Source organism: Phaseolus vulgaris, chromosome 11 (genome assembly GCF_000499845.2).
Source record: "Phaseolus vulgaris cultivar G19833 chromosome 11, P. vulgaris v2.0, whole genome shotgun sequence".
Lineage (NCBI taxonomy): Eukaryota > Viridiplantae > Streptophyta > Magnoliopsida > Fabales > Fabaceae > Phaseolus > Phaseolus vulgaris.
In genome coordinates this window covers 16,407,109-16,421,204 of record NC_023749.2, presented here as the reverse complement: position 1 = coordinate 16,421,204, position 14,096 = coordinate 16,407,109, and the positions used below count along the sequence as shown (strand labels likewise).

Genomic DNA, 14,096 nt, shown 5'->3' with positions numbered 1-14,096 from the left:
AAGCCCTCCTTTTATAGGGAAAGGACCTGTCATGAAGCTTACAAAGCTTACACAACAAGCTAACCAAAAGTCTCTTTCATGCTACCCATTACTAACGCCTATAGTGAGACATGAAGGTCACCTTCTAGAAAATTCTAAACTAATGCCTAAAGATGCTTTACAAAAGAGGTATCTAAGGTTTCCCTCTAAGCACCTACCTAAACGGTTGAGGAATTCCTTCAGGGACTCTCCCTGGTACTGTCTTACGTCAAAGAGATCATAAGAAATGGGTGGGGGAGCCCGATTCGCGATGTACTGCTCTCTGAACAGCTTAGAAAGTTGCACGAACGACGTTATGTGGCCATCAGGGAGGCTGATGAACCAATCCATCGCCGTGCCCACCAGCGTGCTCATGAACAGTTTGCACCGCACCGCGTCAGACCACCCCCCAACCAGCATCATCTGCGGATGGAAGGCCGTGAGATGAGCCTTTCGGTCCTCTACACCTGTGAAGGTGGCTTTAGGACCCACGAACGTGGCTGGTATTACGACGTCCATGATCGTCTACGAGAATGGCATTGGAAATTCCCTGGGTGGCATCGTTGATTCTTAATCTTCTACCTCACGTTCCCCCCTTGATTCCGCAACCCCCTACGCAATTCTTCATTGGTTCTTTGCAATTCTTCATTTCTTGCCAACGACGCAGCCAAATCAATCTGGATGCGTTCTTGATCTGCTTTTGATCTAGCCACCGTTTCTTGGAGAGCTTGCATCGTTTCCATGATCTGTTGCAGGGTGAGGCTTTCGCCTCCATTCGGTGCAACAGATCCTTGCCTCGTATATCTGATCTTTCTTTATCTTTCTTGTTCTTGCGGATGGGACAGCGTTTTAGATCGTGCCCCACGGTGGGTGCCAAATGTTCCTGCCTGTTGACTCAATTGTCTTCGCGCGCCTATGACGATCACATGCCCAAGTATCCCTAGAGGCCGTTTGCACTCCGACGCTCAAGTCAGTATAGGGCTAGGAAACACCAAAGGTAAGCCGTAGAAAGCTCTCTGTGTATCTATGTGTGTTAGCGTAAAAGCTCTGTATGAATCGCGTATCAAGAATAGCGTAAAAGCTTTGTACAAATCGCGTATAGCGTACCTTATTACGTTTGATACTACCCTTTATATACTCTAGAGTTTCCACTAATTCCGCTAACCATAATTAGGTTTACTGAGGGCATGCCTTAGCGTCGCTATCACCCACTCTTAGGGCAATCTAGCATGTAAGGCTCCCTTCCTGGAGTGCAACCTCTGACGGGATGACCACCTGGGTACCAACTTGTGCACCTAATCTCTGGGGCCATCCGTCCTAGGAGTGCCCTAGTTGTTCACGTGCCATGCATGCGACTCACCCCTAGAACGTGACCCTCACGGTTCGTATCTCTTCCAGTGGCTCTTTACTTGTGTTATGCCTGAACACGTCATCCACACCACATGCATGGGCCCCTCGTGATCTAGGCTTCTCCATAACTGGCAACTGGTGTGTGGTCTGGGATCCACCTCTCGTGGCCCAGCTCTGCTGTTCGAGTCACCGATGTCCGATCTCTCTACACTGCCGAGGACACATCAGCACATCCTGGTGATCGATGTCTGACCACTCTTCGGTACCTTGGTGCACGTGCCTTGCGAGACACTAACCCATGCCGCTCGTGGGACCCACCTTACGTGGCCCCATCATTACTAGTGGTCAAATGACGCCCGAGAACTGGTTGATACAAATATTATTAATATTATAAATAGTGTTAATATTATTAATAATATAAATAATATTAATTTTATTAATAGTATTTATATAATTATTCATATTATAATAATATTTTTAATATTATGTATAAAATTATTATGATAATAGTTGGTAGGTAATAGAGATCCGTGAGTAATAGTTCGTAGGTAATAGAGATTCCCGGGTAATAGTTGGTAAGTAATAGTGATCCGTGTGTAATAGTTGGTAGGTAATGCTGAATTTACCTACGGATTCAGATCCGTGGGTAAAAATTTGTAGATAATACTGATTTTTTTTGTAGTGCAAAACCATTTGTCCTCAGTCTCCAAGGCGAGGCTCTTACTAGATACCAACTCAAACAATTGGCATACCTCAGACTCTTCCCAAACAAAAAGCCCCATTCTCCAAGTTAAGTTCCACTACCAAACATTATTGACCGAAACTCCGTAGACGCTTAACTTAGCCTCCTTATTGTAAAACAGAGAAAACGACCTCGGGAATCTATTTAGACTCCAGATCCTACGAGTCGTCTTCCTGGAACATAATATCTCTCCATTTTCAACCTCCCAATTATAATAGTCTTCAAACTTCCCTCCCCTTTTCTCTGACTTCCAAATCTTTTTCAAATCTCTCCACCACAGCGAGGCTTTGTTGTTCCTGACTCTCTGATCTTTCATAGTTCTCCAACCCCCATACTTATACTCAATAACCTCCCTCCACAACACACTCTCTTTCAAATTCAGACACCAAATCCATTTTCCCAACAAAGCCATATTGAACTGCCTATCATCTATATGCAATCTTCCTCCTTTTATACACTCATCCCCACAAAAAATTCCTATGCAGACTCACTATCTTCTTTAGCACAATAAATGACAATCTGAACAAAGAGAGATAAAACAGTGGGATAAACGACAAGACAAATTTAATGAGACAGATCCTCCCAGCCATCGAGATGAATCTACTATTCCACTTGCCTAATCTGCTCCTTTTCTACTAACCACTTTGTTCCAAAACACTCCCTTCTTATGACACCCCTATAGACATTCCCAAGTATTAGAAAGAAGTTTTTATCACATCACAATTTAAAATAGCCGCGAAACGTAGAATCTCACCTTAAGATTCTAATTCGTTGCAAGAAGTTGCTACTTCCATATAAGAAAATTTCTTTGCTACTTCCATATGAGAAAATTTCTTCATCCAGCTTGAGATTAATTAGTGGTGTGTTAAAGTGATACGGAACAAACCTAAAGGTTGGCAAGAAGATATTAAGAGTGGAATACAACGATGTCATGAAAAAAAATGATACCAAATTAGAAAAGAAATAGAGAGTGAGAGAGAGAAAAAAACTATACTATAATAACAGAAAAATATAAATACAAGTTATATATCATATAAGCATGACATACATGTACCCATGAACTCGACCCATACATATGGCTAATATTATCTGTTATCTAGAAATGCAAAAATACTGCAGTGAATTTTGGCACTGGCAAGCATTAACAAAGCACAAATGCCTTTAACCACTGTGAGGATCAGACACCATTGATGAGCTTATGACACCTATGTGTTTCTCTGTCTTCATTTCGAATATGAGTGTGCACATAATTACAAAAAGTTCACGAGAGCACTTGTAAGTGCATTTTCAAAAAATAAGAGAAAAAGCAAAGAAAGCCCTTTTGATTGTTCAAAAAAATAGCATCCACAAACTATAATAATGCAATATAATGGATGCAGAGCGACAGTACAAGTAGCACACGCACACTTTGCAAACGAAAAGCATAAAAACAAAACTCCCTCTAAAACTCGACCAAAACAAACTTGTGGCTGAGATCCAATCTCCCTTCTCCTTCACAGCACTTCCAAAAAGGGAACATCACATAAAACCATTCCACACACCATTATATGTAGCTCAATTCTTTCACCTCACTCCTTCAGATTCAACTCAAAGCAGAATTTCCATTACCCATTTTTTTTTTTTTTACACTTTGCCTCGCCTTTCTGAATTACATTTTTATTCTATGCACGTGAGTTAGTGTTATACATACATGTAGCTAGCTAGCACTGATTCAGAAAAAGGGTACGCTGATATATAGTTTCTGCTAACACATATCACTGGAGTTTCCAATTTGGTGTAACATAGAGTGTTCATTTGGATTTGATGCTTGCCGTGGCACCTTTGAGGAGCATCAAAGATGAAAAGAACCAAGGAGAGATGGAGGGTTTCTCGATGGCCACAGCAACAACACCAGATGATTTTGACTTTGTTGACCTTTCTGAAGGGAACTTGTTGGAGAGCATCAACTTCGACGACCTCTTCGTCGGCATCGACGTTGATGGAGATGTCTTGCCGGACTTGGAGATGTTTGGTGAGTTTTCCGTCAGCGCCGGTGAAGAGTCATCGGAGATGAACTCATCAGCAGATAACAGCAAGGAGGAAAATGATAAAAATTGTGTTATCACTGCTTCAAAGACGGAAGAGGAAGATAAAAGTTCTTGTGCTGCTTCGCCTCAAGACTCGGGGTCAAACCCAGGAGAGGAGATAGTGAGCAATAAGAATGGTGAATCCGTGGTGGTGAATCCGGCTCCAAAGGAAGGTGGAAAAGGAAAAAAATCTTCATCGGCTCAACTGAAGAATAATAGTAATAGTAATAATCCTCAAGGGAAGAGAAAACTGAAGGTAGCTAGATTGTTTGTACTTATAACTTATCTTCTAATAAGTTGCTTTTATTTTTCTTTCTCTTCTACTTAGGGAATTGGTTTCGGTGAATGTCATGAGACACGAGTCATGTGCAACTGAGCTAACACTTAAGGTTCTGTCACTGTCTCACTTATGAGTCTTGACAAGGTCCCTTAGTGTAAAAATTCACGGGTACCCTGGGGTGTAAAGAGAGAGAACATTCAAAGTACCAGTGTTAGCATTAGAAAAGAAAGAAACTTAGATTTAATTCTACAAGAGCTTTTAGTAATTTTCTTATATCAGAATTGGGGGGTTTGTTTGGATAGTGTGTTGACCTTATATGCATTTCTTTACAACAACAAAAATCCAATTCAAATTAAAAATATGAAGAGAAAACAGCATCTAAGTTTTTTTGATGAATTACAAATTGATAGTGAGAATTTTTTAGAGGTTTTAATGTTGAAGTAGTCATATGGGGCAGTATGGACATGTGTGTATTTATGTTTTGTTTTTTCCTGGTTATGTGTAGGTGGATTGGACCCCAGAATTGCACAGGAGATTTGTGCAAGCTGTGGAACAGCTAGGAGTGGACAAGGCAGTGCCTTCAAGGATTTTGGAGATTATGGGAATTGATAGTCTCACTCGTCATAACATTGCTAGCCACCTTCAAGTACATTCTCCAACATATTCTTCCCTTGTGTACTCATTATTTTTAATATTTCTGTAAATCAATTTCAAGCTGCAGCTAGTTAAGCTTAGGGTTGATTCTAAACTTGTGTGGTCAAGTTCATTCACTCACGTGACTAGATACTACACCTTTTTATGGAAGCAAAGTGGAATTCAAATTTTTGAACTTTCTACTATATAAGCATGTGGTATACACCTCCACACACGAATGGTAAACAAAGATCGGGAGAATTCACAGAATAAGATTGGAAACAGTAACCTTTCCCTCATGTCCAAGTTTGCTTCTCCAATTCTTGATAATTTTGTAACAACAACAGAAAGGAACTCTTCTCTGGTTCTTTCCTTTCTCTTTCTATACAATAGATATTCTTGAAGGAATACAAAGAAATACACCCTTTCGTTAAAAGCTTAAAATCTCTTACCAAAAGTTGTGCTTTAATCAAGATTATATTAGCTTATATATATGACATGACACATTGGTTTGTTTACATGTAGTGGTCAGAGTTTGGTTGGACTTTTTTGTTTGTCTTATGGTTCCACACATTGGATGCTTGGATTTGAATCAATGATAATAATTGAAAAGCAGGATTTGAGAGGATGATTTCTGAAACATGTGGGTTTTCTGTATTTGAGTGCAGAAATATAGATCTCATAGGAAACACTTGCTGGCTCGTGAGGCTGAAGCAGCAAGTTGGAGTCAAAGAAGGCACATATACGGTGTTGGTGGAAGTGGAGGGAAGAGAGGGGGGAGTCCATGGCTAGCACCCACCATGGGATTCCCTCCTCCAATGACCACAATGCACCATTTTAGACCTCTGCACGTATGGGGACACCCCTCCACGGACCACTCCTTCATGCACATGTGGCCTAAACATCTTCCACCTTCACAACCACTCTCATGGCCATCACCTGCACCACCCCAAGACCCTTCTTTTTGGCACCAACGGGTTAACTCTCTCAACTTTCTCTTACCAATCAAACCCTTCTTCATTCTTATTTCTCTTTTTTCTCAACAACTGATAATTGATAATTGTTCAAAATTTGAACTACCTTTCAATAATTATGCAGGCACATGTGCAAACAGTATAAAGTACTTTTACTTTATCAATTAATCATATTTCACTCGTACTATATATTATATATTATAAAACTTTATAAACCTATGTGCACAGTGGTTTATAATTTGATATTGTTTTATATTGTTAATGAATGCCATATTTTTATATTCAGAAATTACTTGTCCTTTCTATCTCCATTTAACTAAAATATTTCGTCACTGTCCAGGTTTTATTTTCCTTATTCAAATAGAATAGTTTAAAAAATTATATTATTCAAATCATAGTTTTTAAATTAGTATTTTTAATGTATAGTTGTCAAAATAACATTTTATCTTACGAAATATTATATATTTTATTATTTTAGAAAGTTTTATTAAAAATACTTTTAGTATTTAACTAGAGAGAGACAGAAAAAAAAATACTGATAAGAAAAACTAGTTTGAGTGGTTTATACCAGTCAATAAGCCTCTAGTTGAATACATAAAAGAAATAAAATGACTGATTATAAAAATCATAGTATCTTCTATATTTCCGTCATACATATACATGTTATAGTGTAACTTTTCTTTTTCGCAAAAAACTAAAATTAAATCTATTTATAGTTCACCTTTCTTTATTGGAAAAAAATTCTTTAACATTCAAAAACAAAACACATACACCGACAAACTATTATAATAATCTAACAATATAATAATATTTTAAATTAACTGTATGCTTTGTGTGTTAAAATATTACCACCTTTTTTATTTGTTTAAAATCTGATATATGCCTTGAAACAGGCTCCAAGTGCACTAATACCAGGAACAGCTTGTTTCCCACAACCTCTGACACCAACGGTAACTACTCATTACAGCCTTACTATTTTGGAGCCATGCACATTGTCTTCACCTTTATATTCTTGGATCATTTTACAAGCATTACTAGTGTAAAGTTATTGTCATATTTACTTGCAACCACAAACACAAAACTATATATATAGTAGTATAAAATCATTGTCGCATTTTTTGTCAACCAAAACCACATACTATATTGCAGTATAATTTTGGCTCACTCACCATAGAGAAAATACAAATATATCATGCAGGGTTTTGGAACTCACCTTGTCCCTGGCATCCCACCTCATGCCATGTACAAAGCAGATCAAACCATTGGCATCCAGGGTCCCCGTCCCCTACTAGATTTTCATCCGGTAAATTTCTCTCTTTTTTTTTTCTCTTTTTAGTTTAATGGTTATGTATAAACAGTATAAAACATTTTTCACTGTTAATCAGATATCATAAACCTAGGGATATATAACCTAATTCTTTTGTTTTCTTTCCTCACATAAACATATGTTTGCATGTGGAAAAGTTCATTGAATTGTGTACTAGGTTTTTCTGGTTAAATTTCATTTCATTTTAATAGTGTCTCTTACATGTACAAGGTACGAGTAACATTAGCCTAACACTCTTGTATTGTAGGTGTAATAACCTTTTATGATGAATTATTGTAGAGTGAGCACATACCTCACTAACCTATCACCAGTGAAGGTTTCTTTGCTTTTGCCTTTCATTGTGCTTCATCACTTCTTTTCCACAAACATACGCACAAAATTTGTCCCTCTATCTAAAATTTGTCTGTTCCCTTGGCATGTTTCAATTTCAGTAGTAAATGTGTTGAACTTGGAGGCTAGTACAAAGTGGTAGCATATAGACATACATGCATATTCTATACATAATTTTGTATATTTTCACGCTTCAATCATTGCATTTCTCTTTATTCTTCTCTTCTTTTTATTATATTATTTTCTTCCATTACATTGTGATAAATAACCACACACACACATTGTGATAAATATATATATATATATATATATATATTTGCTGTACATAAGAAAAGAAAACTACATATGACTAATTAATTTCTTTTGTATATTTTTTTTATTGATTTACAGTCAAAAGAATGCATAGATGCAGCTATTGGAGATGTTTTATCAAAGCCATGGCTGCCCTTACCTCTTGGACTGAAGGCTCCAGCAATTGATAGTGTGATGAGTGAATTACAGAGACAAGGGATTCCAAACATTCCACCAACTAGTGCTTGAAATTAAGCAACCATTGAGGGAAAGTTCTTCCTTTGGTGTCCTCTGAAGGCCACTTAACCCTAATTTGACGACTTCTCATCCATTAGATGTTGCATTTTCCTATATGTTACATCTAAGCTACTGTGTGAGTTCATTCAAATGCTTCTTGTTTTGCTTTCAACAGCAAAAAGAAAAGAAGAAGAAACTTCAAAAACTTTTCGAATTTTCTGGAGCTATAATGCATGAGTCAGTGGTTTCATCATGGCGTGGTGAGTATAGCCATTTTGTATATGTACGGTTGTAAAGGCAGCTATTTTTGTAATAGCTTCATGAGCAGAGAAAATCTCAATAAAGTAATCAAAAGTTTCTTTTTTCAGGTAAACCTCTAATTAGTTAAGTGATCACTCTAGGATTTCACCTCATTTCTTTTACACTATCATTCACACCCTACTTTTGAGAATTTTTTTAATCAGCAACCCTACATTTGAGAATAAAACTGAAGAGAAAAATAATAATTAAGTTTTCCTTCCCTTTTATCATAAAATATGAGATTTTTTTAATCACTAATAATAAATAGATAAATATGGATCACTTAAGGTGAACCAACCTTAAACAACTCCAAATACAACAAGCCAACATAATACTAATTGTTCTTGCTGGTTGATCTTGACAACAAGCTCTAGCCCAGGTCTGCCTCTTCTGGAATCTATTCTACGTCTTGTTGTACTGGAATGTGCCTCCTTTGAAACAGAGGGGGTCCTACCTGTTGATTGCACTTACACGATCAAGTCAGTAAAGGGCTTGCTAAAAATCAAGAAGTTTTCAGGTTTAGTCCTAGAAACAACATACCTTTACCTGGGGTCTCTAGCCTATTTTATAGCTTATCTTTTGTAACAGCTTTCTCTCACGGGAATATAATCTCAACTGAAAGCATAGTCAACATGAAAACATTTTGTTTAGGGGTGCCCTCTTTAGGTGCAACAACAGAAAGGAATCTTATATCTAAGGAGTGCATAAAATAATAACAGAATAATCACTTGCCAGTAGGGCACACTAGTGCAAAATGAAGAAAAGACTATTATTTATTTAGTGCGGTTTTGCGCTTACACACGCATTCGTAAAAAACGCGGTGGCATTTTTGAAATTATGTTGATTTACAAATGCGGCTTTACCTAATAGCCGCAATTGTAAATTTTTTTTACCCTAACATTTGGAGCGCACCACATTTTTCATACTTTCTTTCTCCTCTCCGCGTTTCCTTTCACTGTTCTTGTTCCGTTCCAACTCGCGTTTGCGCCATTTCTGCTCCATGTAAGTTCTTCGTCCTCATCGTTTTGTGTTGCGCCGAATGTATTTTTCGTTTTTCTTTGGTTTGGTAGTTACTGTTACATTGCCTTCGTGTTTGATGGGTTTTTCTCTTTGCTCCATCACAGCTTCATTGTCCACCACTGCCTTCGTTGCCGCCGCCCCCGCTTCCGCTCCTTGTGCACTCTTCACCAACGAAGCCTTCTCACACAAGGTTGGTGGGTTTTTTAAATTTTTTGATTTTTTTGAATGTTATGAATTTGTTTTTTTTTATGTATTAATTATAATTTTTATTTTTTTAAAATTTATATTATTCAGTAATTATTATAATTTGTACTTATGTTATGTTAGTTGTTAGTGTACCGACCAGGTCATCGGGTATGATGACGTGTCTAGCACGTGACTATGTGGGGCGTGCTCAGCAGAACACGTGGACAAGAGGAAGATGAATAGTTCAGAAGTGAGCATAGTCGCCGATTCGTGGAACTGGCGTTCTATAGCGAACATGATCGGTTGTCGCTGGATTTCTGTGTGATCGACGTAGTACGTAATGGAAGATCGGCTGGCCGGACATCGCCACAAGGAGCACGTCGCCGGATCTCCCAGTAAGCTTAGTTGAAGCTGCTGGAGGCTCAGAGGAGTAAGTTCAAGCGTATAAGCTCAGTAAGATGATTGTTGCGCCAGCATAGGGCGAGAAGGTCGTGTGGGTTGAAGGGAACAACTTTCCCATCAGCGACAGGATTCCTAGAGTGGACATTCGTTGGTGGCAAGGTTTCCTCAGCTAGAACATGCATGGCGTAGCAATAAGGAAGGTGCCACTTGCGACAAACGATATCACAGAGATGGTGCACTTTGCTGCGTCTGATACTCGCCTTGTCAGGTGGTGTTCCAGAGCATAGTACGTGCTAGATTACTCCTTGAGTAGGAAACTTAGCCGCACGACTGGTTATTACACAGAAATAACGCTCAAGTTAACCCAACCCAGATGACGACACGTGTAGGGTTGGCTGCAATATGGAAATGACACTCGAGTTATCCTAGCTCAGATGATGACACGTGTAGGGCTGGGTGCTACCTGCTACCCCAGCCCAGATGGCGACACGTGCAGGGTTGAATGCGAGCAACGCGTCCAAAGCGTAACTGCCTGGAGAGAGCAAAAACCTAGCTATAAAGGTAAACTTAACAGAATTTGCAGAGGTACGTTTTTCATTACGGCCCATTGCTAGGGTTGTGTGCACTTTAGTACGGTTCTACAGAGTATATTTTTCTCTCAGTTTTTGGGTGTTTGTGTCACTGACTTGAGCGTCGGAGCGCCACCGGCCGCAAAGGCGCCACCTTGTGTTCTTCAAGTTCTCAGAGAGGCTATTTGTGGTGTGGACTTGAAGGGCACGTGGTGTGAAGCTGGTGAGGAGGATCATGACGAGGCAACGCTCTTGCGCTAGGTCAACCGGCAGGAACATCTGGCGCCCACCGTGGGGCCGTATAAAAGGTGATTCCCAACCGCAGTTCGAGTTTGCTGAAGTTTTGGTGTTTTCTGTCCAACCGCTTGCTGTCGCAGTCGATTTTCAAAGTTCTCACCGTTCATTTGGAGTTTCTTTGAGTTGCTGAGTTTTCTGGGAAAGGATGAGGACAACGCGCTCTAGTTCAATCGCGCCGTCAACAGATGAGGATGTTGTGTCTATGACGCAGGTCATGGACATGATGAGGACGCTGCAGGAGAACGTGGCTGCATCACGTTCTGAACAGGAAAGAATGCACGAGGCGCTGGTGGCCTCGCAAGCTAGGAATGAGGAGCTCAACAGGGTCAACGAAGAGCTGCGTAAAGCTCTTCAAGAGCGGGAGGAGCGTGCGGTCGGGGACAGATCTGCACCCCTATCCCCACAGCGCAGCTTTCCCATGCCATTTTCTCAAGAGATCATGGACTCGGTGGTCCTGGCGAATACGGTGGCGGTGAAGGCGTCTTTCACCGGTGTGGAGGACCCTGAGGCTCATCTCACGGCGTTTCACACCCAGATGATGCTCTCGGGGGGGTCGGACGCGGTCTACTGTAAGGTGTTCATGAGCACTCTTAGTGGAACAGCGTTGGACTGGTTCGTCATTTTACCTACTGGCCACATTACCACATTTCAACAGTTTTCCAAGATGTTTGTTGAGCAGTATATAGTGAACAAGGCACCACCATTGGTGTTTTACGACCTGTTCGACGTGAGGCAGTACCAAGGGGAGTCCCTGAAGGATTTCCTGAACAGATTCGGAGCTCAGATAGTCCGCTTGCCAGGTAAAGACGAGGAAATGTTTGTACATGCCTTCAAGAAGGGTGTGTTGCCCGGACCCTTTAGTGAGTCGCTTATCAGGAGTCACCCCGCCACGTTTGCTGAAATCCGGCGACGTACCGTGGCTCACATCGCTGCTGAAAGCGAAGTCTCCGAGAAAAGGGGAAACGCGGCCCCTAAACCCTAAACCCTAAACCCTAAACCGCACGCCCAGACAAGGGTCCAGCCGCAGAGGGTAATGGAGGCAGCGGCGGGAAAGAGGGACCAAAGGATGCGTCATCCTTTTGACCCTAAGAAGAATAAGGGGAAGGGCCGGGGCGGCCCAGAGAGACTAATCGCCCGCCAAGGTATGAGTTCGTAATGGGGTTGGCCGATCTGATCGCCATCCCGAATATTGCTGTCAGGCTCAAGGTGCCTGAGAAGACAACGGAAAAGGTTTTGGGTCCAAAACCAGACGCGTGGTGTGAGTTCCACAAGAGCTTTAGCCACTCCATCAACTCGTGTTTGGCTTTGGGATACCAACTCGCCGAGTTGGTCAAGTGTGGAATCTTGAAAGATTACTTGCTGGAAAAGCAAGCGGGCCAATCAACAGGTTCCCAACCGGCGGGCAACGAAGGACAGCAACACGAGGTGCCCATTCACGGTGAGATCCACACCATAGCTGGTGGATTCTCGGGAGGAGGTTGTACTGCATCGCAGCGCGAGAAGTACGCAAGGTCGGTGATGTCGGTGGAAGTTTTCGAGGATCACTCACCCGACGTGGACATCACATTCACCAAAGGAGACCTTAGGGACGTTGTGCCTCACGACAACGACCCTATTGTGATCTCTGTTGTCACGGCGGGAAGGACCGTCCACCAGGTGCTGGTCGACCAAGGAAGCTCGGTAGATGTAATGTTTTGGCCGACTTTTGAAAAGTTACAACTATCCCCCGATCAAATGAGACCGTATGGGGGCTGCTTGTACAGTTTCGCCGGCGATCAAGTGGAGGTCAGGGGGTATATTGAGTTAAGGACGACGTTCACATATGGTTTGGCCTCACGAACAGAGAAGATCAGGTACCTTGTCGTGAACGCTTCGTCGGCATACAACATACTGTTGGGAAGGCCAACCCTCAACAGGACAGGAGTTGTGCCTTCAACAAGGCACATGAAGGTCAAACTACCGTCTATGGAAGGTTTGATCATCACCATCTGTTCTGACCAAAAGGAGGCGAAGAAGTGCTATGAAAAAAGCCTCAAGAACAAGAGATATGTATGCCACGTAACCACAACGCCGCCCCATGGCGTGGAGCCCGCACAGGATAACCGGCGAGTTGCGAATACGGTGTTGGAGGTGGCCGCCGAGGGTGATGTGCCGATGGAGGACATCGAGACGAGGTCTGAGGGCGCCGCCTAGGTGGAGGGAGAGAGGAGCTGCCCGGTGACCGCCAGGGAGACGGATATCGCGAGGGTGGTGATCGCCAGCGAGAAGAAGCCTCAGCCGGTGGAGGAATAGCTTGAGAGGAAGATCAATGGTGTTCCGTCCGGCTGACCGGGATCGTCTTTGCGCGTGGCCTGTCCTCGCGAGCTAGGGCACCTTCGTCTTGCTCCGTCTGTGAGTACCTGAAAGAAGTGAACAAAGGGGCACCCTCGCGGCCGTTTGCACTCCGACGATCAAGTCAGCTAGCGAGAAACATCAAAGTAACACACCCTTGGGAGGTGGCCGAAGAAACTGTGCTAGTGACTAAAAACTGAGAACTAGAATGGGGTTGCCCTAATTGCCTTGTGCCCACTGTGAGTGCACCGCGAAGACAACTAGGGTTTCTCTCTCTATGTATCTGTGTGAATATAGGTTAAAAACTCGGTCCCCTTTTTCAAATGCCCCCCAGGTCCCTTTTTATACACCTCTCATCTTTTTAAAGCGCGTTAAAGCGCATTGAAAGAGTATAAAAACATTCCTTGGAACATTCGAATCTTAACTGAATTAACGCGTACCTTGGCAAACTTTAACTGAAACCTTTAATGAGCACGTGTGCCTTGCCACGTGTCCCTTTGACTTGATCGTTTATTCTGTGTAGAGGGTCCCACAACGCCGTCCCCCAACTTAGGGTTATTCTATCGTGTGAGCCCTCTTTCCTACGAAGTGCTTCCGGCTCGTGGGTTGACGTTCTGGGTGCCAAATCACGTGCCCCAATCACTGGTTACTTGCCCTGGGGTATATCTACCTTTCTCTCGTACCATGCACGTGGTTCTCCCTGGTTATGGCCCTCTTACGGGTCGTATATGTTCCAGGGTCTC

At 41.9% G+C, this 14,096-nt stretch overlaps 1 protein-coding gene across 1 annotated transcript; it reads left to right on the top strand.

Moving 5' to 3' along the window:
* The first annotated feature begins 3,447 nt into the window (after positions 1–3,447).
* LOC137821106 (transcription activator GLK1-like) lies at positions 3,448–8,615 on the top strand. Its single transcript, XM_068625537.1, has 6 exons — positions 3,448–4,432; positions 4,962–5,102; positions 5,758–6,066; positions 6,957–7,013; positions 7,262–7,366; positions 8,111–8,615. Exons 1-6 carry the CDS (start codon positions 3,914–3,916, stop codon positions 8,258–8,260), a joined length of 1,281 nt encoding a protein of 426 aa, XP_068481638.1. The 5' UTR covers positions 3,448–3,913; the 3' UTR covers positions 8,261–8,615.
* Positions 8,616–14,096: the final 5,481 nt, after the last annotated feature.

Coding starts and splice junctions, on each gene's coding strand:
- LOC137821106 (XM_068625537.1), top strand. CDS start 3,914: ATGCTTGCCGTGGCACCTTTGAGGAGCATCAAAGATGAAAAGAACCAA. Junction 4,433..4,961: donor AAGGGAAGAGAAAACTGAAG/GTAGCTAGATTG, acceptor GGTTATGTGTAG/GTGGATTGGACCCCAGAATT. Junction 7,014..7,261: donor CACAACCTCTGACACCAACG/GTAACTACTCAT, acceptor TATATCATGCAG/GGTTTTGGAACTCACCTTGT.